The sequence below is a fragment of the Pseudorasbora parva genome, chromosome 9 (genome assembly GCF_024679245.1).
Source record: "Pseudorasbora parva isolate DD20220531a chromosome 9, ASM2467924v1, whole genome shotgun sequence".
Taxonomy (NCBI): domain Eukaryota; kingdom Metazoa; phylum Chordata; class Actinopteri; order Cypriniformes; family Gobionidae; genus Pseudorasbora; species Pseudorasbora parva.
The window spans coordinates 16939999-16964005 of record NC_090180.1 but is presented as its reverse complement, the minus strand read 5'-3'; the positions used below and the strand labels follow the sequence as shown (position 1 = coordinate 16964005).

The following is a 24007-nucleotide window of genomic DNA, read 5'->3' as shown; positions in this document are numbered from 1 at the left end:
CATTTTTTTTTACGCATGCCCATTTTTCCTGCTTCTAACACATTAACTTTAAGGATAAAATGTAGACTTGCTGCAACAAGCCAAAATCAACCGCTTCTCCACCCAAAATCAAGTTAATTGTACTGTTAGATTTTATTTTCTTATGACCGTGACTAGTCAAACAGTCAGAGCTACAATTGGGACTGTTGCTGATTGCTGGCAGCCAATGAGAGGATGTTGTTCGCCGTTTTTCCGCTTCTCTGCTGTTTTTGTTAAAATTTTGCGGTTGCTTCTGGTTTGAAGGACATTTAATGTTGCTCACTGCGGCTGCTCTCTCTTCTGGGTGTCGGCTGCTCACTGGTGGTCTCCTTCGGGCTTGAGCTGCATGGTGGCTGAGGTTGCCGGTTGATTGGCGGCGTTTGCACCAGGCTAGCGTCATCAGCGTCCGGCATGATGTTGACTAGTTCCGCTTCACGGCTGCTGAGTCTCGGCTGCGTCGATGTTCCGTCTTGCATTACGGCGTGGAATGGCTTGGACTTCTGTGCCGACCCCGGTGTGTCCACAGAAGTGTCCGGAAAACTTTTTGTTTGCATGGTGCTGCAGCGATCCCCTCCATCCATGCTTTGGTGATGTCATCAGGACACTGCCGAATTAGGAATATGTAGCAATAGAGCCTCCGGCGCTGGGAGAAATGTAAAACATGGAGTGGACCAGAGTGTACTGTGGAGCTTACAGAGACTTCACCATCAGCTCTATTTTCTGTTCAGAAAAGCTTTTATGTGTTGATTGTTAGTATTGTTCTATATTTTTACTTTTTATTATTTTTTTTGTTATTTTTCCCTTTTCCATTGTTGCACTTTGAGATTCTTTAAAATGAAAAGTGCATTATAAATAAAATCTATTATTATTATTATTATTAATAATAATATATCCCACCCACTAACGAGTTTTGTGAGAGAACACATTCAACGCAAAAACATTGACTAATTTTGAAGAAGAACCATTCAAATGAAATTCTAGTTTTGTTTTATCAGCAAGAGAGATAATCAGTGTTATTCACTTCATCTTAATGTTATGCCTGATTGGTGTATATATAATGTGGTGTTTCTGTGACTGTCCAAAGCAGGTGAATAAGAGGCACGCAATTGAGTGTCTGTTGCTAAGCATCTAGTCGTAACATTTTAACACTGCATGTTTCCCACGGCACACGTTTGGCAGAGCAATGCGAAAGCTATGCTAACCGTGCCGCTTCAAATGACAATTGTGAAATGGGGTTCAGAACAATGATAGCCCCATTAAGCACCATTGACTTTCATTGTTTCTGTAAACTTTTTTTGCCCACACAAAGTTCTTGTGTTCCACAGAAAAAAGAAAGGGATTTTTGGCTGAACTATCCCTTTAAGAGTGCCTGTCCCTAGACAGCATCACTTCTATTTCTAAACCAGAGGTGTCCAATCCTGCACTTTTAGAGGGCCATCTTCTGTGGAGTTTAGCTCCAATGTTAAAGCTTAAACAAGCTGGCCAATAGTGAGCCGGCGTACTGACGTAGAACCCTAAATTGTTTACAATGTGAACAGTGTCAGAGGCTGACACAGAAAGGAGAAGACATTGTTGGAAGTCGTTATTTTGTTTTTGTTTTTGGACCTTAGTAGTAATAACATTGCTGTCTATAGGAGGGTCAAAAAGCTCTAGGACTTAATCAAAAGAATCTTTGTTTGTGTTCTGAAGATAAACGAAGATCTTATGGGTTTGGAACAACATGAGGGTGAGGAATTAATGAAAGAATTAAAATTTTTGGGTGAACTAACCCCAGGAGGCATCACTTATTCACCTATCATTTCCCACTGATTTTTGGCATAACTTATGGGAAGGGTTTAGGGGTAGGGATATGGTTCTGATTAAATTTTAGGACAAGAATGTTCCAGGATCAACAAAATATGTTTAAACAGGAATGCATCTAACTCTGCAAAATCAGGATGTGCCACTATTAAGCTTCCAACAACTCTTTCAGTCTTTACAAAAAAAGGGTAAAAATAAATAAATAAATAAACCTTTTCCCTGAAAGTCTGAGTTAGAAGAGTTTACAAGCGAGTCAGCAGTCCCATTTACTCACTTGTAAGCAACTTCTTTTTTCAAGACAAGTAAAAGCTTTTAAAACAATCACAAGGGGAATATACTGATGTAGCTATATAAAAATAAATCATAATAAAAACTAATGATAACCAGATTTCAAGGCAATTCGTACGTATTTTACAAGGTGGCTAATTCGTACGAATGAACCCATCACTGCGGTTTAGACTGAGGTTGTATAGCCCCTTTGTAAAATACATACGAATTGGTCGTGAAATCTATATCTTTTGATAACCACAGACTTTATTTCTGTTATTTAATCAAAAACAATTTAAAACACTAAATGACTTCAGGGCGATGAAACTGGAAAATGCTAACTTGTTTCATATCCCTATAGCACTCTAATGACAATGGACTTTTTTGCCCATGAACTTCAGCTAAAATGTAGCTAATGTGACCACATCTTCATAACAGCCTCTCCATGACTCCCCCTCTCTCTCCTGGCTAGGTGGTTTCAGGAAATACACTACAAGCTTTCCTTGTCACCCCTTGATTTATGCCAGTAGATGTGAGGCGCTTATAAGAACAGTTGTGCAGAGACCTGTACTGTATCACTGCTACACTAGTAGCAACACACTCTGAAGGATGCTTGTTAAATGAAGATACAGTAGTAACTCCCCAATATCGATCTCTATTTCTTAGACCCAAACTACACTTCTAGTTTAAAGCATATGTGGGCAGTAAGCATTACAAGTCAATATGTGTGCACATGAACATGAGTGTGCTTTCCTGCTATCTCCTGACATTTAGCCACATTCTCCCAGCTGGCTTAGACATGTTTGGTGTGTTGCTGCGTTAGCTTCTTATTTTAGCCTTGCCACTGCTACACATTCCACAAGGGCAGATAACACTCACTCACAGCACAGGGTCAGACCTCTAGTGTGAATGCTGGCAAGCTGATCTCAGACCAGTTTGACAACTTTCCATGGTACTGTTAGTGAATTGTTTAAGTGAGTGATTCTGGTTTTAGACTCTATGGCACCATTTATTGAATTGAATGATGAGTGCATGTCTTAATTCAGTTCAATTAGAATGATGCAATGATATAGTTTGAAAGATGGCCACAAAGCCTTTGACCCATTTGAAGAAATTAATGTCAGCTAATCTAATTGTGTGCATGGTGGTTTACATTATATTTTTATCTTTGTCAGTTATTTGAGTAACTGTCATACACAGCACATCCTAATAACTTCACCACATTAACTGTATTGAGCAAGAAGACTATTGAGTATCATGCTTTCAACAGCTGGAACTTGAGAAACAGAGGCTAAAGCTTTCAGACACTTCTTTGGCTCTTATTCAGCAAATAATCAATGTCAGAGTCAGTCAGGAAATATACTGCCTCTGAAAAATAAATCTTAAAACTTATCAACACTAATCACTCGATCCTACTGAACATAAACCTGAATCAAACCGATTCAACTGAAAGTGTAGTGAGGCAACCTGAGCCTGTTCATTCTGCGTCAGGAACACTTCCATGTGACACACAGTCAAGCCCCTTAGGACATCACTGACTCTAATACAACTCTCCAGTCAGGCTGATATAATGTGACCCATCATATGATTCAGTGCATGTGTACGTGTGGTCAGACATACCGGACATGTAGATCCATACATCTGACTGCCATTATATATGGAAAGTAATTATAAGGTCAGACCAATTGTATTTGTTCATTAAAGGTGTAGTGTGCCATTTCTACAGTACTATCTAGCAGCGTTATACAATATTGCAAAAATATTGGTTTTCCAAACAGATTTACCAAACTACCCTCGTCTTCCATTGCTCAGCCAACAGATAGTCCCGCTCCAAACTTACGCCATTGGTTGAGCCAATACCGCTATAGCTATGTTGGGCTGGTCAGGACACCAAAACAAGCAGGATTGTTTGAATAGTGCCATAGTGTTTATACTTTTATAGGAAATCAACTTATAAACAGCTTACTTTTTTGTCCCTGCATATTGGAAAGGAATAAGAGAAAGTATTTTACAATTAAATTCAACTCTAAAGGCAAGTTTTGCAGCTTCATCATGACACATGACTGCAATAGTACTCAAGATTCTTAGTTTCCTTCCTTCCGCATTTTGATATAATATAATAGCAAAACATGAGTTTAGTGTAAGTTTAGTAATCAATTACAAAAAATGCATCATTCAATCACATTAAAACCTTAACGGTGCATCTGGTGTCCCTTTCCTAATGTCCTAATGGAACCCAGTCACATTTGTGTTTGCGTCACTGTGACGAAGGCATCAGCTGATGGCTTTGGGGTCACCAAATCAGTTCTAAAATGAGTTTCCCTGCCAAGCGATTAATAAAGATATACATACTACACAGGCTCAATATGGACCATGCCAACTAACTGTAACTGCCTTCATCTCTACACTGGAATGTCTATTTTAATGATCTTGACACACAAGTTCAAACAACTTGTGATGTCACTTTACACAACATACCCATATACTGTACATATCTGACCAATTTTATAGATGCTTGATGAAAAACACAATCAATGCCTGCCTCATAATTGCACAAGGCAGACATTCTACACAACATTCCACTAGGAGACAGATATCAATATTGTTATGTCTAGCAGAAGGCTCTTTATAGAGCCATATTCTGATTAGTTACCATACCAGATGGACATGCTGACTCTGATAGTCGTCTCCCGGTGAGCAGCTCGTCTTCCTTGCGCCTCTTTGTCCGACGCAAACTACCAAATCTCTTCATGGGAACCAGCAGGCCTCACGTCCGACCTGAAGATCAACCATACCCTCCTAACTAAAACGATGCGCTCCTCAGAGATCCTGTTCGGAATGCAGAGAACTCAACAAAAGTGAAGCCAAAGCAAATGTCCTGGATTCCAGAAGGGGTTCTTGTTCTTAATGAAACCCACAGTTCTAGATGATGGAGCTGAGCTACGGAGAACTGTGCCTTCAGACGTGTCTCCTATAGGTGTTTCTGATAGTCTCTTTGTGTTTTCAGTCTGATCTTCACAGATGCCACATGTCCCAATAGTCCACTTGGATTGCTTTAGTACCCTTTGTAGAAATGAAATCCCGGCATTGGCTGTATTCCAGTGCTATTGATCCCCTGATTCGATGTATCCATGGAATATGCAGTGTCACTTCAACGCAGTCGTCACTTTGCTTACACTATGTCAGTTGAGCAGACCCCGCTGATGAAAGGCAGACTTGCTTATGACCCCCAGTGCCGCAGATTGTCTCAGAAGTGATGCCTCTCTTCACTCATCTGTCTGCTCTTTCTCTCCTCTCGGCTTTTCTTTTCTCCTCCCTCTCTCTCGCTCTCTGTTTGTGGAGATCAGTGTGCAGCCCTGCCCTCTCTGCAGGAAATTGTCAGGTGCAGCTGTGTCTCTTTAAAATAGCATACATGGCAGGAAGCTGTAAAAGGAGACCAGGCAACACAAGCCAGCCACACTACTGGTTCAGTCCTCCACACGGCATTGCCCTTTTTGCTTGGCCACTGAATTTGCATACAGAAACTACATTTCTTTAACTCAGATACTTTTCTTTCTCAACCTTTCATTGAAGTAAAAGAATTAAAAGTATTGGGTGCCTCACATGCTTTTTCTCCAAAACATCTTGGCCATAATTTTTGGCACCCTTTTATTAAATACTTTTTGCAACCTCCTTTTGCCAAGATAAATGCCTGATGAGATGGAGAACACCTGAAGAGATCGGCGGCCATTCCTTTATGCAGAATTTCTCCAGATCCTTCAGATGTACAGCTGCATGTTGGTGCTTCTTCTCTTCAGTTCAGCCACACATCTTCTATAGGGTTCAGGTCAGGGAACTGGGACGGCCATGGCAGAAGCTTCATTTTGTGCCCAAGTGACACATTTGTGTTTTGATTTTGATGTTAGTTTTGGATCATTGTCTTGATGGAAGATCTAACCTCAGCCAAATATAAGATTTCTAGCAGAGGCCATCAGGTTGATTTTTTTTTTGTTCTGTTGGAATTTGCTAGAATCGATAATACCATGCATCTGAAGATGTCCAGGACCTCCAGCAAAAAAAAAAAAATAGGCCCAAACATTAAAGATCCAGCATTATATTTAACTGTGGGCATAGGGTACTTTTTATACCTGTTTGCACCAAACCCATCTGGTGTGTTTGCTGACAAAAAGCTATTTTTATAGTTTCATCTGACCATCCTTTTTTTTATTTCCAGTCGTGTCTGACAATGCATATGCTGGTTTCTGGTTGGAAGCTTGTTTCTGGATGAGCAATAAGGATTTTTCTTAACAGAAGCTCAAATGTGCTGCGTAACACGAGAATAAACCTCATTAGTTCTTGTGGAAGCTCAAACGTGCTGTGTAACAAATGTGTCTTCAAATGTACTTTTTGCAGGGAGGGTGGGATCATAGGTTTTCAATGCTAGCAGGTTAAAGTTAGCATTTCCCAGATCGCCTATTGCGCCTTTAATGAGAACGTAAGTATGCCATTGCTAGAATCTTCTGTCTAAACAATAGTTTGTGATCTCAATTCTATAGTTTCACTTCAGTTAAAAATTGTTCATTACTGCCTTCTCTTCCAGCCAGGGCTAACAATAATACAGAAACTTTATAGTGACCTTAAAAAGTGCTGATGCTGAGAGCTCTGTGTCTTTCTGAGCCTGCAGCTCATTTGACTCCTGGTATTTACACCCTGCCACATAACACTTCCGTCCAATAATCCGTCTTCTATATATCTTCAGAGTGAAACTGAAAGATTCAATGGTCAATCAAAACAGACTATATTGTTCTATGAGAGTCTGTCTGTCACACTATAATTAGAAACAACTGTTTAATCAAACTGAATCAAAGCTCCAATGCTCTCTTCTTAGTAAGGTGTGATGTACATCAAAGAAAACAGCAATTGCATAACCTAAGTGCTTTGAAATATGAATTATCATCTAACTCTTCAAACTTGGATATTGATACAGTATAAGATGAATGTTTGACTCACAGTGCCTCCTGCTGGGAAGTAAAGGAGATAACGTAAACAACCTTTGAGGCCTTGTGAGTCTAAGGTCTTGTTTACATCTGGTATTAAGATGTGTTTTGTTCAACTGGATCACAAGAAGACGAGGGAGACACATTACCATTTAAACTTGGCGTTTTAATCTGCTTTTTTGCCTACTTTTGACCTGATTTCTGGGGGGGAAGGGTCTATGGGCAGGTGAAGGGGGGCTTTTTCAGATCTTTCTATCTTATGGATGAAATAAGCTCAAACTATTTACATATTAATGCGACTGGAGAAGACAGAGGGCAGCAGGCAGCAGTTTTCGTTTCTGCTCTGACAGCCACAAGACCACGCAGACCACTGTAAGTGAGTGTTAGAAATCAGGAATGGTGAGAGAAACATTTTTCTTCTTCAAACCAAACTTGGGTCTTCAGCCAACAAAGTTTATATCCCATCTGGCTGGCACAATTCCCATAATGGCTACCTGTTAGCTTAGTAGACGGATGGCAGTTTGAACACATTCAGTCACGAGCGTTTACACTACTAAAGCAATCCAGTCAAATGCATTTTCGACTAGCTCTGTAAGTGGTTGAAAGTGGACATGCTCAAAGCTTGTTTAAGACCCTGTGCACACCAGTAGTTAGTGTCGTCCACTTCTGATTGGATTGATGATAACACTTAATACTAGGTGTAAACAGGTCCTAAGGTGAGTGCAGGCCATAATTAATGTAGTAAGGTGTACATTTTCAAAACTCTTCAAAAAAAGCCAAACTAATCACACTTATAACACAGCTAGTCAATCGTTCAAAACCTATTGTAATCAGGTTTTTTTATTCAGTTGCACTTGAGCCCCTGCCCCTTTGAATGTGCCCTTTTCGATCGCACCACAGTGACCCCACGAATGCAATTTCCACCCCTGAACGAGCGTGATTTCTACCGAGGGGGGACCCATATGGGATCTCAGTTCATGTAGATGTTCAGGTTTCATATTATTCAAATAAAGGGCACAAAGACATATTCATAAAGCCTCAATATGTCACCACAATCATCAGCATGAGTCCATAAAAAGAGTTCTTTAAACTGAACCTACAATTTGAAAATTACTCTAAAAGGTTTTCGTTAATGGAGGCATTCCCATGGCCCTGTAGCAAAGTAAACAGGCTTCAGAAGCATCCTATTATTGGAGAACAATCTGGAAACATGGCCAGCACCCAGACATTTTTAGGTGTATTCATTTAGATTCTGTTTGGAACATAGTAACAGGCACTCAGTCTTCCCACTCTCATCTCTAACGCTGGACACATTAATGGAATATTCTTCTCACTGAGATGCAAACAAACCTCTTCATACTATCAGGGTAGAATGACTCGCTGCTCTTTTCTGAAAGCGTAGATTCACTCACCACCAAACTTCTTAAGAAAATCTTTTCATGACGTTAATTAACAGCTTGTTATTAGCATGCTTCAACTCTCCACAAGAATATCACATTTATATTAAAAATACAGAATTATATACTATTAACAGAACATTTTGGTTGTAGAGTTCTTCAGTGTTATCATTATCAATATACTGAAAATAATGAGATCCGATACAGTAATAGCAATATAAAAGCTTTTAAATTCTGCTACTAAAAGACAAACATATCATTAAAAAGACCAACCCAGTCATTTTTAGAGCTGTGTGGGGGATGCTCAAACTAAAACCTTCAACAAACTGTGAGGGATTTGTCAGTCCTTGGCTTAAATATATGTGGCTATCTAATTGAATAAAATATAACTAGCTCATATTTCAAATGTAGAGAAGAGAATGCTAGAGTAGATCAATGGCATAAACCACATACCATAATACATCCCCTATAACAGACCTATTATCAGTGATGTAGTTGGATATTTTTATGACATTATTTATAGATACTGTATGAGACCAGTTTAAGAAAATCATTGAGACTGTGCACATTAGCTGTCAGCAAATTTTGGAACTGACACAAGGAGGACTGAGCACTTCTGTTAAGCAGCCAAATAGGCAAAATCTTTGGCTCAAAAAACACTTGTAACCAGACTGAGAAGGTGCTCTGTTTTGCTGCCACACTATTAATATTAAAGCATTTGATTTGTTCACTGTGATATACTGAACCTGCTCTGTTCCGTGTACAAAGTAAGAGCATAAAAGAAAACAAGAACAAAATGACTTATCCCTTCTTAAAGGTGCAGTAAGCGATTTCTGAGAAACACTGTTGATATTTGAAATCAACCCAATTTAACACATCCCTCTATTCAGTGCTCCCCCTTCCAAAACTGCACACACATGCAACACAAGTGTGAATCTCTCTTTATCATAGCTGAAAATGAATAACGCTGAAAATAAAGCAAAGAGGGTGAACGGATATCAAGGAAGAACAAAAAATGCAAGAGTACATACAAGCAAGAGTCTGTTGTTATTCGCCAGCAGCACACCAGCTCCAGACAAACAATGACACTCAAAATTGTCCTGTTACTACAGCTAACATTATGGTTTTGCTATGGTTCTGTGAAACAGCAAAACCAATTTTAGTCACGGATGAAGTAGAAACAATGCAACCTTTGCGTCTGTTTTCAGACCATCCAGATGAAAAAAATTATAATATTAACGCGGTTCCTAAAGTACTTGCCTGATCATAACCCTTTCCCCCCCCAGTGATATTCCTCTGAGCTTTTCTCCTTTGTAATGTCTTTCAGCTGTCTCTCTTTCTACAGTCTCTTGCTCACCCTCTTACCTCTCCCATCATGTGTGGACACGCCCCCTACTGCTGATTGGCTACAAGTGTGTTGTGCTGCTCGGTCTAATCCACTTTCAGCAGCGGTTTTCAGAAATCGCTTACTGCATCTTTAAAGACAAACCACTTGTGTATTTATTAACTAATTGTTGTAAATTAGTTACACACAGTTGCAAAATATAATAAATGTTAGAAAGAAATATGGCTCTTAAAGTAATTGTTGGCGTTAGGATTGGATTGAAAATGCTGTAATTTACTCCCCCTCACGTCCTAACAACCTGTGACTTTCTTATGCTAAACACAAAAAAATCTAAGTGTAAAATAAAAATGTTGGGGTCCAAACAACTGATCTACATTTCCAACTGATGTCCAAAACACCATTACCTCATGATACGGACATGCACTTTACTCAGAGTAACACACTCAAAGAAATTGTATTAAATACGGATGTTTTTGGAATGAGATCTAATTTATTGCAATACTGATAACTTGATTCTTCCCAGAATTACCCTTGCATAGCTAGACAATAAACATGTAGTCAGTAAATGGACTGTGGGCCTGAAACTGGCCTGTAAATACTGTAAGAACCCCTCCCATTTCTAGGCCATGACTTGACTCTGACTTGAGAAACAGTGATGTGGGCCTGTGTCTGTGCCCTGTTATCTAAGAAACTGCTTAATGGGCACATTAGATCTGCACAATTTGGCCTAATAGCATGTGCTCTAATGGCTTTAGCTATTAGATAATCAAAGGCAAGACAACCCAAATCATGATATAACCACTTCCTGTTCTGAGGTTTTGAAAGTATATCAACAGGAAGTCAAACTCTGTTAAAATTCCGCTTTGATACTGATGCATGATCAAATTCCCCAAAACCATTACAACAAAAGAAGAGATGCAAAACTGACTAACTAAGGAAGTTGCTGTATGAATTCTTACCATGCTGGAAATACTTTGCAACTGACTCTCTTTAGAGTATTACTAGACTTCAGCAGACTTAGGTGTTAGGATTCGGGTTAGTAGAATGAGTTGACATGCAGTTGCAAATAGGGCTGGGCGATATGACGAAATATATCGTCTGGACGATAGAAAATGTCTATCGTTTTATATAAGGCTCTATCGCTTACGCCACGATAAGGCGTTTATGGCAGAATTTTACGTCAAGATGCACCTCACGCCACGGCATGCCCATGCAATACATAAACGCGCTCCCTCTGTCTCTCTCTCGCTCTCTCACTCACACACACACACGCGCTGCAGCCTCCCTTCCACTCACGTCACTTTTTTAAAATCCCCCACAGCGCGAAACACGAGTCCCGCAAACGCGCCGCAGAGGAGCTTGTTTGTAATCAGAGGACAAATGGCTCCTTAGTTTCGAAATGGTTTGGGTACAAGGTGATCGCGTTGAAAATAAAGGCGTTTGTCCAGCCTTAGAAGCTCATTTGAATCATTGCCGCGGCTCATTTAAGAAAATGACAGCTCCGAAGAGACGCCGCTTTATTTAGTTTGAGGTACTGCTAACAATAATAAAGAAAGACGATCAACACCTTATGTGTTACCACTGAAATGAAGATGTAATGTATTTCCAAATGTAAGCCCATCTTAAGCGAAATGCACGCTTCATACTGTCGTCTGCTCTGGCTCTAACCTCGAGTGTTTACTTTTTGCAAACCTTGTGAGCGCGCAAACCCAAACGCTGTGACCTCGCGCCAAATGTTTTTATTGGTTTATTAAGTACAAACAGGCGAGTTATGAAAAATTGAGTGCGAGGGATATGTTCAATCACACAAAAAGATTTTGGAATGAGACGGCCAACTGTAGTAGCGTTTAGTCCACTGTCTATAATAGTCTAATTTAGAGATCACTTTTTTATTTATTTTAACAGACAACTTTGATCGGTTAACGTTGATACGGTCAGCCATCGGTCAAACGTTCATCGGTAAACATCCCTAGGCAGGTGTTAACTTTACCAACAGTCTTGCTTTAAATAAAAAAGGTTCTAAATAAAATAAAAATGTAGTCCATACTACCTTTATTTGTTTTGTATATCATTTCAAACTGCATTTCCACATTGCAATTTTGTATAGACTATTCATAAACTGAATTAATAGAAAGGTTGCTATATCGTTATGTATATCGTTATCGGGATTTCAAATGAGCTATATCGGGATATGAAATTTTGGCCATATCGCCCAGCCCTAGTTGCAAAGTTACTTCTAATCAGTAGAATGTCTGTTGGGGAAGCATCAAAGTAAAGTGTTAGCAGATATATAGCAGACAGTCTACTATAATCCTCAAATGGTCGCTAGCTGACATGTAGTTGCAGAGTTACTCACATGGACCATCGAAATAAAGTGTAAGCCGTTTTGGTCTTGATCTAAAGCATGCTTTGATTTGCTTATAGAGACAGCTGAGACTGCAATAAGCATCAGCTAACTTTACATGAATACATTTAAATTCACATGCAACCTGAATACTTTATACAGTATTCAACTCCTGATGGCCATAATGTGATATGTTTTATGAGAGTAGAAAGAATATAAATAAAAATAAATAATAATTTGTTGTATAAAATGGATAGTTCTGGTCCTGGATGTTGGAAATCAAAAATGTCTTGCAATTCTGGAATTGGGTACTTAAGGTCAGAAATCGGATACTTATTATAAAATGAAAACTCTGATTCATCTTATCGTTGTGCATTTTAACATGTCTTGAAACCATACCAGTGCGCTGCACAAAGCAAGTTCACAGAAAAAGTGATTTTAATGCTATTTTAAACCATTCAAGTGCAAGAAGAATCACACGCACAGAAATGTGTCTCTCATACTGAATAATGCGCAATACTGAACTGAGTTCTCTTCCACGACATTTTGCACTTGAATGGACAAATACATGTAAAAATGTGTCAAACTATCCTTGTAAACAGTCGGTTTTGTCTTAAGTGAAAGTTATCAGTAAAAAAATCTGTAACTATATTGGATCCGTAAGGATCTTGAAGTGACAGTAGCCTATTCCTGCTTTTATTAATAATTCTAATCTATCTCGATACTCCAATGTTATTAGAGTATCGTAAGCAAAAAAATAAACTTGCTGTTCTTGACTGAATAACATTTGTAACTGTATTTGTAATGTATATTTTATTTATAAAGAGCAGTTTTTTTTTTTTACATTTGTTTACAGTTTCTGTACCTGAATACCTAAAAATCTTAATTCATTCGTAACTTTTGTTTAGTTCAATGTATCTGTGCGATTCCTTCTTTGCTCTTTTATTTACTGAGTGTTTATTTGTCTTTAATAACACTGGAAATGTACATTAGTTAGGCTAGTTGTTTTTGCTGTGGTAAGTCCTTGAGTAAGTGGGGAAATTAGGAATCGATAAGCAGGATCAGAATCATTAATATTACAGCATTCTTGCCATCTTAACACATAACACAAATATATAATAGAAAAATAACAAGTAAGACACAAAACACATACTGCTGGCAACTGTATATATGACTGCAAATTTAAAAATATATAATTTTATAATTAAAACCAAAACAAATGTAATCAACTTAATGATAAAAACAACCTAAAAACAGAGCCAGGACAGTATACTTCAGTAACCATTACTATTTAATTAAACACCAAGCCTGGAATATGTAGTATTTTCTATTAATGGAAAAGAATATGGGTTCAAATCAATTGAAAATATTAAATAAGCAGACTTGTCTCTCACCTTTTCTAGATCTGGAGAAGAGCTTGATGCTGGCAGGGGCTGAGCTGGACGAGGAGCGGAAGATACCACTGAGACTGAGACGGCGGGGAGATTTGGGAGGTGAGTCCAGGTGAGACGATAGTGGACGTGGGAAGATGGTTTTAGGAGATCCTGGACTGAGCCCGGGACAAATGGGGGCTGAAACTGGGGTACAGGGCTGACTGGCAGGAGACCTCAAACATGAGCTAGCCGAGTCACTTCTGTCACCCTGTGGAACAAAAATAATTATTATATAAATAATATAAGAGAAAATAGATTCTACTTGTATCCCAAATGAAGCAATATACACTATACACTTATACTACCCACCCCCCCACCCCCGCTTCTTCTACATAAGGAAAGCTGTGACAGTTGAGTACATGAAGTGTCCAACATTCAGCACTTTTGTTTTGTATGTAACATGGTATCTCCAGCTCAGTAACGGACAATCTATATGGAATCTCCTGACACATCAGCTGTATCTGCCCATTAGTTTTGAATTTTGAGACATCATCTGTATCTGAATCAGGCAGGAACAGAAATCTTTCCAGAAAATGCCATTCCAGAAAAAAATTGAAGTGAGAATGAAGTGCATAGATGTGATACCAGGGTGAAACAGGATAAGAATGTTACTACATCAGCATACTAGAAAAAAAGCAAGACAAAGCCAAAACATTGCACAACACATACTGATGGAGAAATATTTTCAACAAGAAGAGATAGGAACATATCAACAGTGTAGTTACCTCAAGGCTTCACATCAAATCGAGCCTTATAGACTGTGCTAAAAATATAAAAATCCATTGGTAACACATTCTTTTATTAAATTTAGTTAGAACAGAATACCTGTGTGAATGTGTATATTGAAATGTAATATTGAAATGTAAATATAATTTTGTGAGAATTAAGAAAGTAAAAGCTATCTATGCAAATATCAGTATATCAACTATTTGAATGTTTAGCTGTTCTGTGTGGCTGATCCTAGCACACAAAGGCAAGCATGTTTTCTCAAACTTCATTGCACAATGAACAATCAGTTTCAAGTCAAGCCAGCAGTGAGTCTAGAGCCCTAAATACTTAGTATTTCAAAGTACTGACCTTCAACTCTTTGGCAAACACTTAGATTGTTTATTTGTTAATGTGCCCATTCACTAGGCTGCGGTTGCTTCACAGGCTCTTTTCATTGGCCCAGCTTTGTTTGGCCTTTGATTACAAGGGGAAGGGTAGGCGTCACCTTCAAGCTTAACTCTGAGTGGGTGAGATATAAATATTAGATGCTGTAATATAATAAAACGTGAAAACGCCCAAAGCGGGGTGTAAATCATTTTATAGACACTATATCTGGCATTTTAACATATTATATCAACAAGGTAAATAAATATAAGTGCCACTAGAGACCATTTCACTCCAACCTATAACAAATCCTGCCATTTATATAACTTTGGCAAATTTAAGTGCTGGCATAGTTTCTTCCCTTACTGTGCAAAATCATCACCCATAGCCATAGCCATTTTAATTGTGGAGTATAAAATTGAAAGAACAGCATGTGAAAAGAAAGTTGGCCTCGTCTTTTATTCATGAGCAGGTTTGCCTAATGTTTCAGCCCAACTTTTCTAAGTCAATCCAACAACAAAACTAGTATGGGGAACACACACCCAATCATTTTTTCTTTTTTTTTCTTAAGCAAACCATGTCTTTATTCATTGTCTCAAGAACATGTTTGGACAAGTCAGTTCTATTTCTGTGTTATATAACTCATCATGTAACAAATCACACATAATTCCTTTGAACCGCACATGCAAAGGCTCTGTTCCAAAACCTAGTGACCTAGTGTTACTCTCAACTCTCTACATACAGCAGCTTTATACAGTAACGCAGCATGCTGAAAATGAAACTAAAGGAAATTATTTGGAATGCTCTACATGTTTAAATCAGTGTAAATGTGCAAACATTGAAAAACTGGTAAACAATTGGCATTTTCTGTATTTTACCTTTTGCATTTCATCTTTATCTGATCTGTCAGTCTCTCCGTCCACAAGGGGAGATGCAAATGTGCTCAAATCCTGTTAAAAGACAAAACATCAGAGTTAATGATAAAATGCCAACATCACTGAATTAGTAATGAACAAGATATACTGTTTCCATACAGGTTTTCTGCAGACATTAATTGATTGCTATGGATGATATTGGCTATTCCTAGTTTAACATTTAAAGGTGCAGTGTGTAAATTTTAGCGGCATCTAGCGGTGAGGTTGTAAATTGCAGTCACCCAATCGCTCTCCCCTCCCTTCCTCCCTTTTGAATCACATAGAGAAGTTACGGTGGCCAACACAGGACAAAAATGTAATTGTCGGAGAGAGCAGAGAGTGACTAGCGCTCTGTAGAGTTTGTCTGTTTAAGGCTACTGTAGAAACATGACAGCACAAAATGGCAACTTCACTGTAAGTGGACCAGCGGTGTATGTAGATAAAAATGTCTCATTCGAAGGTAATAAAAACATAAAGGTTCATTATGTAAGGTCTTTATACACCACTGAAAACATATACATGAGGTATACTGTATAGGGGTGGGAATCTTAAGGCACTTAAGATCCGATCCGATTCCGATTCTGGGAGTAACGCTCCGATTCCCAAAACGATTCTTAACATGCTTTTTTGGTAACTAATTATCCTGCTGTGCAAATACATTAACTTTACATTTTAACCAAAATTGGAGTTACTATGTGTTTTGTTTATAGTTAGAATATCTGTTTGGCAGTATTGCCATATTAAAAATGATTATGAAGATTTCTTTCAATATTTTTATTTTATTAACAGTTATATCAGGATTAACAAGCTCTGAATGAAACATGGTAAGCCATATAATTGCAAAGAACAATCATTAAGAATAAACAGTTCTAAAGTTACAACTAAGTGTGACTATTTTGTCTTTAAACAAAAAAAAAGTTATTTCAAGTCAAGTAAAACTTTATTTATAGAGCACATTTAAAAGCAACAGAGTTACACCAGGTAAGCCAGGGCTCGACATTAACACTTGTCCGCTTGTCCGTGACAAGTGGATTTTTTGAAGGGACAAGTGAAAAAGAATTTTACTTGCCCGACGGACAAGAGCCTGATTAAAACAAAAAAATAACTAGCGAATCACCAAAATGCAAGAATGATTGTGCATTCATTTAGTGTAAGTGGCGATCGATATAGTGGTGGTTAATAATATATGACGAACTGACGATAACAAGGTCGCGCTGTTGACGCTCCTGCAGCCTCTCGAGGAGAAATTACAACACTAGAGCGTTTAAGCTGTTTCCTGAATAGCATCACGACTGAAAATGACACTGCTTTTATATGACAGTTTCATAAACAATTAATTAACATTCACTTACATTTACATTCACTTAAAGTCACTTACATTTTAGATGCATTGAGTGCTTTTGTTCTATTTCAGCAGCGAAAATCGTTCACACACAGCAGAACCGCAACGTGAACAATTCAGCGTTTGAATGAATCGTTTGATTGAACGACACAATGACTCGCTCATTAAGACGGCCACCTGCTGCCACCTACTGGAGGTTTAGTTTAATGTTTATGTTTAAACATACATTATTTGATTGGTAACATCCCTTATAGTGTCTTAATTTAATTTAATGTATTAATCAAATGTAACAATATAAAATTAAACCTGAAGCATAGCCCATATTTAATAAGATTTAAAAATATCACAAATTTGAAATTATCAATAAAAAAAATCACAAATATGCAGATTTAAAGGGGGGGTGAAATGCTGTTTCATCCATACTGATCTTTTTACACTGTTAAAGACTTGGAATCCCATAATAAACATAGACAAAGTTTCAAAAGTTAAGGTGGACGTTTGATGGGAGTATTTCTTTGTCAAAAATACTACTTCCGGTTAGTCATAAGTTTTGGCAAGTTTTTTGAGATCATGCGTCCCCTTTGACGTTAATGGGGGCGGAATTTCCTTGTATGGGCCTTACGGACAATTCTACCGGAAGCGCGTGAGAGAGAGAGAGGGAGAGAGCGAAAGTAACAGCCTACGCCCATCAAAGCGCTGGCTTGTAGGATGCGCTGAACAGGTGATGTGCACATAACAATGTCACCAAAAAAGTGCGTTTTTGGTTGCCAGACCAAGACAGTCCTGCACAGATTCCCCAAAACCCCGCGTTAAGGCAACAGTGGATGTAATTTGCTTTTCCGGATCAGCAACTGAGTTGCGCGAATGTTTATATCTGTTCGCTGCATTTCGGTGCCGACTGTTTCATAAACAAGGCCCAGCTCGACACAGGATTTTCTCGATCGCCGAATGCTGAAGGATGGAGCAGTCCCAACGTTAGAACCGCAGGCGGTGAGTAAGACTGCTTCAAATGTCTGTGTTTTTGCCTATGCTCATCAAGTAGCCCAAACATGATCACGTATAGTTAATTGATCAATGGAGCATGCGATGTGTAGTGCGTGTACATTTGTTTAGCTGGCCACTATATGTGTAACTTTATGTTTGTGTATTGTAAAAGGACTCCAAACAACAATACACAAAGAGTGGGGAAATATGTTGAACTAAATAAGCGCGCTTCTTCATTCAAATGCGCTACTATTCCGTGTCTTTCTATGTAAACACTAACGTTAACTAGCCTGCCGTGCAAAACCAGTCCGCTTACTGTCTACACAAACCACGCGTAAACACACGTGCACAACTGCACTTCCCACATGTACACCTTCAAAGACAAAAATACGACGATATAATTCAAGTATAAATATGTAAATAACACAAGCCGCTAAGCATATTATATAGTTAGTGTATAACTTGTACCACATAGAGACGTCCTGCTCTAGTCGTTTTTGCTGCTGCTCCTGTTCAACTGCAGCCTCTGGGTCTGATTCCGGATCATAGATGTATGGCTGTATCTGATTAAAAGCCATATTTTTATTTTGAATAAAGTTTTTTTCCCGCTGTTAGGGATGACACAGCTTTACGACGCACTCGACTCAACACAATAGCAGCAGCGAGCACACGTCATTATTTAGCTCCGCTCACACGACACACCCCACCCGCTCGGCTTTTTTCGGAAAGACTCGGAACAGCGCATCTTTCTTATATAATTATAAAAAAAATAAAGACTTTTCGGAGATATACAGGATGCAATGCTACTCTATAGGTACTCAAGATTGACATGACACTGACTGAAACTGAGTGTTTCATCCCCCCTTTAAATATGTCAAAGCTGATTGAACACTGGTGAGAATATTGCTTCAGAATAAATTATAGTTACAACACACACACACACACACACAAAATAAAAATAAAAATCTAACTTTTTTTCCGGACAAGCAAATTTTTTACTCGGACAAGTGAATGAATGATTTATGATGAAGCACATTAACGTGCTTAATGTCAAGCCCTGTAAGCAGGTCGTAGTTTGTCCATTTTATCTTCAAATTCACCCTTCACCGCAAGTTTGATTGACAGGTGATCTGACCAATCACATCGCCGAATCTGCTGGTTTGTCCGACAAAGCAGTCAGGAGAGATTAACTTTGGTGGACTTGAACTTGAAAACGGTGTGTACTGACGTCTTTCCGCAGTTGAAACAACATTTCTTTAAAGTGTTCATTCATGTTTATTTTATGCTTATCAATGAACTAGAAGGAAGAGATAATCGGTTCACGAGCAGCTTTAGCTGAGGCGCTAGTGATCACGACACATTAAAAAGAGCCCCACAAAACACTATTTGTGGTTTACGTTTCTTTAAAAAAGACATTTTAAAGTTTAGACTTTGTTTCCTATCTAAAGTAACTTGCTGTCCTGTCTGTCGGCGTGTTGTCATTATCCTCTTTGCTCCGCGATGTATTTTCTCTACGTGAGAACGTGCATGTGGCGTGAGAAGCCCATGGCGTGTCAGACATAGCAACAGTAACTTAAGAGGTGGGGCTTTGCGAATGGTCAGCATACGAAGGTTCGTCTATCAAAGTGTTTTTCAGTTTGGCCAGTGACCGCGCGCTTACAGTAGTAAAGTGGCAGTTTGAATTGAACACAGAATCGATTCTGAATTTTTGAGAATCGATTCTGAATCGATATTATAAATGAATCTGAATCGGATATCGATAATACTGTATTGCATTTCTGTCAATAGATCAGCATAAATACTACACACTGCACCTTTAAAGGCATTTTAAAGACCATTAAAACGAAATAATTTATATAACATTAAAATTAATAATTTAATAACACTGTTGAATGTAATCAGTCTTTTCATACTGTACATTATAATGTTGAGAAGTTCAATTTAATACTGTTGATTACATTTTTAGAGTGTTTTTTATGTTTTTAATATCTGCCATTTATGGTTTTCGCCATTGCATGAATCCCTACTGTAAATACTACTGTTATTTTCTATACTAGTGAATGAATGATGAAACAATCATTGACGCTTAACAGTTAACCTCATTATTCTTTAAACAGGGGCTGTTAAATAATGTACAAATTAGGATTAAACAGCCATTTAAAATGTAATTTATCACCATGTAAGCGAGACGCTCAGCAAGCATACATCGCTCTGCCAGACATTTCTTATCCTCATAAAGATATTCTCTTGTTCAATGAAGGCAGACTGGGAAGAGGATCAAACATTGGTTGGTTTTGTTGCATGATACCTTTTTGTTGAGCCTGAAAAACATGTCAAAGTTTAGACATGTTTTAGGCAACTTTTCAACATTCTTGAAAGAGTAGATTTCGTTGAACAAAGAGTAGCTCAAACACATTTGATTTTAGATTTTCACAAAAGAATGACTGAATGCTTTTTAAACAATGTACACAAAGGTGTATATTTGTACTAAAATATATGCTGCATACATACCAAGAATGATTTAGTAAAAGTAAGGTAACTGATATGCAACTATATGCAAATGGTTTTGCATGCAAAAAAAGAAACAATCATTCAAATTCACAATAGTATGAAAAAGAAAATACTGGAGTACTAAAATAACTAAGCTATTTGGCTGAAATAACGCATTACAATTAACACAAGTTAAGTAATCAGATTACTTTTTCAAAGTAACTATTAAAGTAACGCATTACTTTTAAATTTACAAGAAAATATCTGAGTACTTTTTTCAAATAAGTTAGATGTACAGTAGTTGTGTGCACCGTGTGAACATGATGATTATTATTTTAGCTCTAGACTAAATGTAAGCATGCATTTACTCAAACCTATGAATAGGCAATGATTAAATATGCGAAATAACAAAAACCTATTTCATATATTAATCTTACTTTATTAATCAATGTCTTTGCTGTTGACCTTCTATAGTCCAATTCAACCATACTAATAAGCAAAAATGATTCTAGATAAGCATCACATTCGTGTAGAGTGGCCAAAGCTACTTTGAATGAAAGCACATGATGACGTATTTTCATTGTCAAAATGTTCAATTCATTATCAGTTCACAATACATACAACTACTCCTGTCCAACAAGTTTAACAGCGCTAATGTAACTCTTATAATGTCCAGACTCCAGACCAAACCTCTTAATGCATACTGACAATTTTGTAATGAAAATTATAAACTGTTGTAGCTATAGTGTTATAGTACAGTGTATACACTGTAAAAAATAAAATAAAAATAAAAAACAAGTTACCTTGTTGCCTTGAGTTCATTGAAATATTTTTTTTAGTTAATACAAAGAACATTTTTGAGAATCGACAACCTTATTCAAATATTTTGTAAGCATATTGGGTAATTGTGTGTTTTATTTGTGATAAAACAGTGAAACATACCAAATTGAAATGATTTATCTCATTTTTGTGTGGTTCAAATACAATATTTTGAGTTTCTATTTATTAAAGCAATTTTCTTCATTTTATCAACTCAAATTTTTAATTTCCATAAACTTTTGGCCATTTTTTTAAGGCAACCAGGTTACTTAATTTTTTAGGTTAAACCAACTATTTTTTTTACAGTATAAGGTTCACTTTCTGACAACTAAGCCTCGTAAGAAAGATAAATTATGTCCTTTACTTAAGTCCTCAACATGTCATCTATGAAAGATGCGTATTACAGTGCCTTGCGAAAGTATTCGGCCCCCTTGAACTTTGCAACCTTTTGTCAGATTTAAGGCTTCAAACATAAAGATATAAAACTGTAATTTTTTGTGAAGAATCAACAACTATGAGTGGGACACAATCATGAAGTGGAACAAAATTTATTGGATATTTCAAACTTTTTTAACAAATCAAAAACTGAAGAATTGGGCGTGCAAAATTATTCGGCCCCTTTACTTTCAGTGCAGCAAACTCTCTCCAGAAGTTCAGTGAGGATCTCTGAATGATCCAATGTTGACCTAAATGACTAATGATGATAAATAGAATCCACCTGTGTGTAATCAAGTCTCTGTATAAATGCACCTGCACTGTGATCGTCTCAGAGGTCCGTTTAAAGCGTAGAGAGCATCATGAAGAACAAGGAACACACCAGGCAGGTCCGAGATACTGTTGTGGAGAAGTTTAAAGCCGGATTTGGATACAAAAAGATTTCCCAAGCTTTAAACATCCCAAGGAGCACTGTGCAAGCGATAATATTGAAATGGAAGGAGTATCAGAACACTGCAAATCTACCAAGACCTGGCCGTCCCTCTAAACTTTCAGCTCATACAAGGAGAAGACTGATCAGAGATGCAGCCAAGAGGCCCATGATAACTCTGGATGAACTGCAGAGATCGACAGCTGAGGTGGGAGACCATAGGACAACAATCAGTCGTATACTGCACAAATCTGGCCTTTATTGAAGAGTGGCAAGAAGAAAGCCATTTCTTACAGATATCCATAAAAAGTGTTGTTTAAAGTTTGCCACACGCCACCTGGGAGACACACCAAACATGTGGAAGAAGGTGCTCTGGTCAGATGAAACCAAAATTGAACTTTTTGGCAACAATGCAAAATGTTATGTTTGCCGTAAAAGCAACACAGCTCATCACCCTGAACACACCATCCCCACTGTCAAACATGGTGGTGGCAGCATCATGGTTTGGGCCTGCTTTTCTTCAGCAGGGACAGGGAAGATGGTTAAAATTGATGTGAAGATGGATGGAGCCAAATACAGGACCATTCTGGAAGAAAACCTGATGGAGTCTGCAAAAGACCTGAGACTGGGATGGAGATTTGTCTTCCAACAAGACAATGATCTAAAACATAAAGCAAAATCTACAATGGAATGGTTCAAAAATAAACATATCCAGGTGTTAGAATGGCCAAGTCAAAGTCCAGACCTGAATCCAATCGAGAATCTGTGGAAAGAACTGAAAACTGCTGTTCACAAACGCTCTCTCCATCCAACCTCACTGAGCTCGAGCTGTTCTGCAAGGAGGAATGGGCAAAAATTTCAGTCTCTCGATGTGCAAAACTGATAGAGACATACCCCAAGCGACTTACAGCTGTAATCGCAGCAAAAGGTGGCGCTACAAAGTATTAACTTAAGGAGGCCGAATAATTTTGCACACCCAATTTTTCAGTTTTTGATTTATTAAAAAAGTTTGAAATATCCAATAAATTTCATTCCACTTCATGATTGTGTCCCACTTGTTATTGATTTTTCAAAAAAAATACAGTTTTATATCTTTATGTTTGACGCCTAAAATGTGGCAAAAGGTCGCAAAGTTCAAGGAGGCCGAATACTTTCGGAAGGCACTGTATATGCATAATGAATATTGCACCAAATGATGAACACTTCTTGGACCAAACGAAGAAATTTTAGATTTCTTAATTTCCAACCCCCCTCCCAAACTGCAGCATTTGAACAGAGAGTCCTTTATGAGCAGAGCCAGCACACACCTCTCATACGGACAGAGATGAATAAATGGAAATACCGCATCCTAAAGCGGTGGTCATTATTGTAAAAACAAAGAGCCAAACAAAAGAGCTATAGTTTGTTTTTCCAAAAGGGACTTTTCATGATATAAAAACATGAAGTGATCTTTAGGTTACAGTACAGAATATACTGTACAGGAATATCATTTAAAAATGTGTGTTTTCGAAATAAATTATCAATATGCTAATCTATTGCAAAAGCATGTTTAAACTATTTTGTTCAAAACTGAAACTAAACGTGAAACTGTAAATAAACTCTTACTCTTGAATTAGGTTGGCATTTGATAACTCATATCTATGGAAGCCGCCAAATGAGACCTTTGCTTTATGGACCAAAAACAAACATTTAAGACCTACATGATATGATATTTACAAGAGAGAGACTGTAGTAAAGGCATAATGGGTGTTTTTCTAATGACAAACAGAGAACTTTAGCCATTCTACTGCTCTAGAAGAGGAAGTTTTTGCAGCTTTTTGCAGACTGCACAGGTCTAGTGTTAAGTTTGTTGTTTGATGAGGAATTTTAAAGGAAAAATTAATTCACAAATCACCTCAGTAAGTATTTACTCCTTTGCACG

At 37.8% G+C, this 24007-nt stretch overlaps 1 protein-coding gene and 1 long non-coding RNA gene across 5 annotated transcripts in view; one reads left to right on the top strand and one right to left on the bottom strand.

Moving 5' to 3' along the window:
* Positions 1–24007, top strand: part of LOC137090257 (uncharacterized) — an 82763-nt gene that overhangs the window by 25146 nt on the left and 33610 nt on the right. For both annotated transcript variants that reach the window (XR_010907835.1, XR_010907834.1), the window contains exon 2: positions 13551–13640. This is a non-coding gene — a long non-coding RNA (uncharacterized lncRNA). The remainder of the gene's footprint in view (positions 1–13550; positions 13641–24007) is intronic.
* Positions 1–24007, bottom strand: part of prkag2b (protein kinase, AMP-activated, gamma 2 non-catalytic subunit b) — a 53071-nt gene that overhangs the window by 24406 nt on the left and 4658 nt on the right. For 2 of the 3 annotated variants that reach the window (XR_010907833.1, XM_067454143.1), the window contains exons 2-3: positions 15551–15622; positions 13542–13788 (exon numbers count right to left, since the gene is read on the bottom strand). Coding sequence is in view for 2 of the 3 variants with exons in the window: in XM_067454143.1 (XP_067310244.1) it covers positions 13542–13788; positions 15551–15622 (319 nt within the window). In the remaining variant the exon portion in view is untranslated. Of the gene's footprint in view, positions 1–4743; positions 5393–13541; positions 13789–15550; positions 15623–24007 lie in introns of those variants that run through there. The other variant, XM_067454144.1, reaches the window with a different exon arrangement.